We start from the raw sequence: 3,927 nt of genomic DNA on the forward strand, positions 1-3,927 counted from the left end.
TTACCATACGTAACGACATGGCGTATCTAAGTCAGAACGAGGGAATATGGAGGCGTAGGAAGGTCCCTGCAGTGCTCGAAAAGACGTAAAAATGCCTTCTCAGGTAAATTACCAGAAGTAATAAACACTTTAGCAAGGTCGCTCAACACAGAGTCATCATATTCTTATACACATCGGCCACAAACACGAAAGGATGTTAAAAATTTCCACCACCTATAATAAGGTCAGGAAACACCAACCTTCTGGAAAAGACCAAGAATGATGTGCAAAACTTCTGTCTACACGGAAAACTCTCAAATGCTCTTGAGACAAATTAAAGACCTACATACGTGGAGACATGAAACATACAGATCGGGAGAATCACACCGACGGCCCCTCTCACTGAATCGGCTAATGCACCCCTAACGGAAAGCCGGGCCGTTTCTAAGTGAAAGCTCGATTCTCTGATTGTGAAGGTTATATGGAAACGTAAGGGGCCAGCAACAATCCAGTCGACGGTAAATGGACAGAAAGTGAACCAGGGACCGCTCTGCTTTAAGCCGCAGGGGTTCACACGGCGGGGAGGGCACGAACACGGGGCCCGGTGTAGACCAGGAAGCTCGGAGTTCGGGGCAGGAACGCCACCGCGGGGCGACGGCTCTGGGCAGGCCACGAGGCCCGGCCCGCACCTGCCGTCCACAAGCACGCGGACGCCAGGAGCGCTGGGCCTGGGCGTGGAAGGGACACGCGAGGACGCGCCGTGACCTGTGATGACCTTGCATCCGGGACGTGGAAGTCAGTCCAGGGAAGGGACGGCCAACGGCCCGCGGGGAGGGCCCGCCATCTCCCCAGCGCTCAGGGGACAGGGGACGACCGCTAGGGCCACGGGCGTCGCCTAAAGCTCAGCAGGCGACCTCCACGCGACACAGAAGGTCGGCGGGGACGTGGAACGGGAGGGACACTCTGGAGCGTGACGCAAATTGGCAAAACCACTGTGGGAAACGGTCCGGCAAGCGGCGAAGCTCGGACGTTCACGGCTACACGTGTCGGTTCGCTACCTCCGCTTCCGCGGGTGACGGCCACACACAGAAAAGCGGCAGCGCGTCCGCCCAGCGGGCGACGTGTCCGCCCAGCGGCGTGCCCGGGCATGAAAGGGAGCCCCACGACGTGGGAGGGGCTCGCGCCACGGAGCTCAGCTAGGGAAGCACCGCCAAATACCCCGACTCCAAACCCAATAGACGAGGCAGCGGCCCCCTTTGGGAAGGATGGGGGAGGAAATCGGGGGGTGGGGGGCCTGGACCGCCAGCAACATTCATTCCACTTTTCACCTGATGCCCCCGACGGGTCCCCTTCTGATATTTCCCTCGGCTCCGCATTTCTATGTTAAGTACTTTTCTGTAAACGTGCACGTTAATAAAAATCCCCATCGAAGCGGGATTAAGCCGCTCTGGGTCCAACGCGCGTTTGCGGAAACTTGTGTGAAAGCATCGCTCGTGGAAAACGCGGGGCCCTCGGCACGGGCGTGTGACGCTGGGCATGACACAGCCGCTGCGCACGGGCAACACGACACTGTCGCCCCCGCCGCCTCCGCGTCTTGCAGAAACCCTTGCGACGTGAACAGGTAGAAGTGCGACATGATCGTTTCAGTAAAGCTTTGAAGAGGAACTCGTTAAAATCTTCATCGAAAATACACGTCGAGGGTCCGACTCGCCAGGAACCGTGGGGACGGCTCTGCCTTTTCCAGCTTCGTTACCGTTATTCGTCTCCTATGCTTTAACTTGGACTCATTAGTCTGTCAACTCCCAGCCTCCAAGGGACATCGGCGAGTGGCCACAGGGCTCGCCTGTGGCCGTAAATTCTAACGTATACACCGCCAGACGGGCGCGAGTTAGAGCGAGTCACAAGGTCTTTTTCATTTTCTTTCGCTCTGTAAAAAGGCCGAAACGTTTTTTCCCCCAAACCCCGGTCGCTGACTCGCGGTAGGAACCGAATCATCCGTCGACATGAACTAACTCAGTCACTGCTCTTTGTCTTCGGGACGTAGACGGACCCCGGCTTCGTCTCCCCGGACAAACGCGTACGTGTCCCAGCCCCGCCAGGCGCCGAGAGGTTTCACGCGCATTTTCTTCCCGCACGGGATACTTTAGCGCCTTAAACACGCGAGGACCATGCCAGTGGCTGATGAAGCATCGCTTCTGGGAAAACGAGGCTTCGATTGGGGGTGAATAGTCGCCTGGTGAAAACAGCCAGGTGCCCCTCTCCGACGACGGCCGATGGGCGGGGCTGACGATGGCCGATTCTCCCGGGCCGGGCCGCGGCCCAGCTGTGCGCTTACGCCCCTCGTGCAGCCCTCTCGGGGACCTCTGAACACACGTCGCTGCCGTCTCTGTCTCTCGGGGAGGTTGTGACTCGCCACAGGGCACACCGCTAGCAAGTGTCAGAGTCAGAGGGAGGTCTGGGCCCTGCCCGGGAGCAGGACCTGGGGCTATGGCCCCGCTGGCGGCTGCCGAGGCGGGGAGGGGAGGGGCGGGGAGCCCGGGCCCCCACTTCGCTGAGCGTACGGTCTCTGCAACGCCTGACGGTTCACAAAGTCCCTCTGCATGTTATCCCTGTGACGGTGCACAGCTCGGCGATGCCCGTGGTCCCAGCTTAATAAATCCTCAGCCCGGACAGGTGAAGCAGAGACGGCGCTGAAACCCAGGCCGGCCAGCGTGACCGGACCACACCGGGAGCAGGTGATGGTTTCTGAAGGGGCATGGCTGACGGCGGGTGGCCCCAAGCTCTGCACCACGAGGCGGCTGGCCAGCCCAGAGTGGGGAGAAGGCCTGTGACTTCCGAGAGAACGGCACCCGCCCCCCCTGTGTCCCCTGTCACCTTCCTTCCTGCCCCCGGGGCCATCAGTGGCCTCTGTCAACCCAGGAGAGCTGCTCGGGTTACGAAACGTGATTGCGTTAATTCACCCCCCCGTCCCTTAACTTTGCTGTCACCAGCCCCAGGGAGCGTCTCGTTGCCAGACGACCTTTCCACCCATCAAACCCCCATGAGACAGAGGACGGGGGTCCTCCGACGATGGCACTCCTTCGGGGCCCCGGCGCTGAGGGGCGGTGGCAGGGCGTGGGGACACCACGCGGCCCAGGCAGTGACGCGGGGCCCAGGCGGTGACGCGGGGGCCCAGGCGGTGACGCGGGGCGCGTGTGCGGGCGCGGGCCTTACCTGTGGCGAAGACGACGTTCCTCGAGACCAGGCGGTGCTCCACGATGGAGAACTGCGGGAGCTCGATCCTCTCCACCCCGGTGACAGCCTTGTCACCGCCGCGCCAGTAGAATTCGATGTCGTCCGTGGGGTAGCCATCTGCCGGGAGAGAGACGCGGGGACATGGAGAGCGGACGCCTTGTCATTGCGTCTGCACACGGGGCCCGAGGGGCGCCGCCCGCGCCACGGAGTGGGCGGCCCGTCCCCCGCCCGGGGGGGGTGTCCGACGCGCCGAAGGTCCGCGCGAAGGGTCAGCAGGGAACCGATGCGAGGGTCCGAGTGTCCCCTCTGTGATCCGCTTCGGACCCGGCTGGTGCTGCAAAGCAGAGAAGCTCAGGGACCGTGGGGGGCGGGAGGCGCGGGTTCTGACTCGGGCTCTGTCTGCGTGGCCCGGCGCTGCACAGACACGAATCTGAAACACGTAAGGACCGCGGTGACCGCGACGGCCCTGAGGACAACGGAACGCGCGCCCGGCACGAGGCGTTGGGGGAGGGCAGGACTGGACACCGGGCGGAATCGACATCCGAGACCTCGGACGGTCCCGGGGCGGATGACGCCTCCCCTTGGGGCTCTGGGTGGCTGCGGCAGGCGCCCGGCCTGACCGGGTTGGCCGCCCTCAGCCCGCACCTGTGTGCACAGCGGCCACCGGGGCGAGTGTGCGCGTCGGACGGTCACAGCTCCAAACTGGGCTGCGGC

General features: G+C 62.6%; 1 protein-coding gene across 1 annotated transcript in view; it reads right to left on the reverse strand.

The window, feature by feature from the left end:
• The window catches only part of LOC105310026 (gamma-aminobutyric acid receptor subunit beta-3-like), a gene marked incomplete at both ends in the record, with an annotated part of 13,652 nt that overhangs the window by 8,050 nt on the left and 1,675 nt on the right, over nucleotides 1-3,927 (reverse strand). The window contains one exon of the mRNA XM_011386263.1: nucleotides 3,193-3,330. Within this exon, the coding sequence (XP_011384565.1) occupies nucleotides 3,193-3,330 (138 nt within the window). The remainder of the gene's footprint in view (nucleotides 1-3,192; nucleotides 3,331-3,927) is intronic.

Source organism: Pteropus vampyrus, unplaced genomic scaffold (assembly GCF_000151845.1).
Source record: "Pteropus vampyrus isolate Shadow unplaced genomic scaffold, Pvam_2.0 Scaffold988, whole genome shotgun sequence".
NCBI classification, from domain to species: Eukaryota; Metazoa; Chordata; class Mammalia; order Chiroptera; family Pteropodidae; genus Pteropus; species Pteropus vampyrus.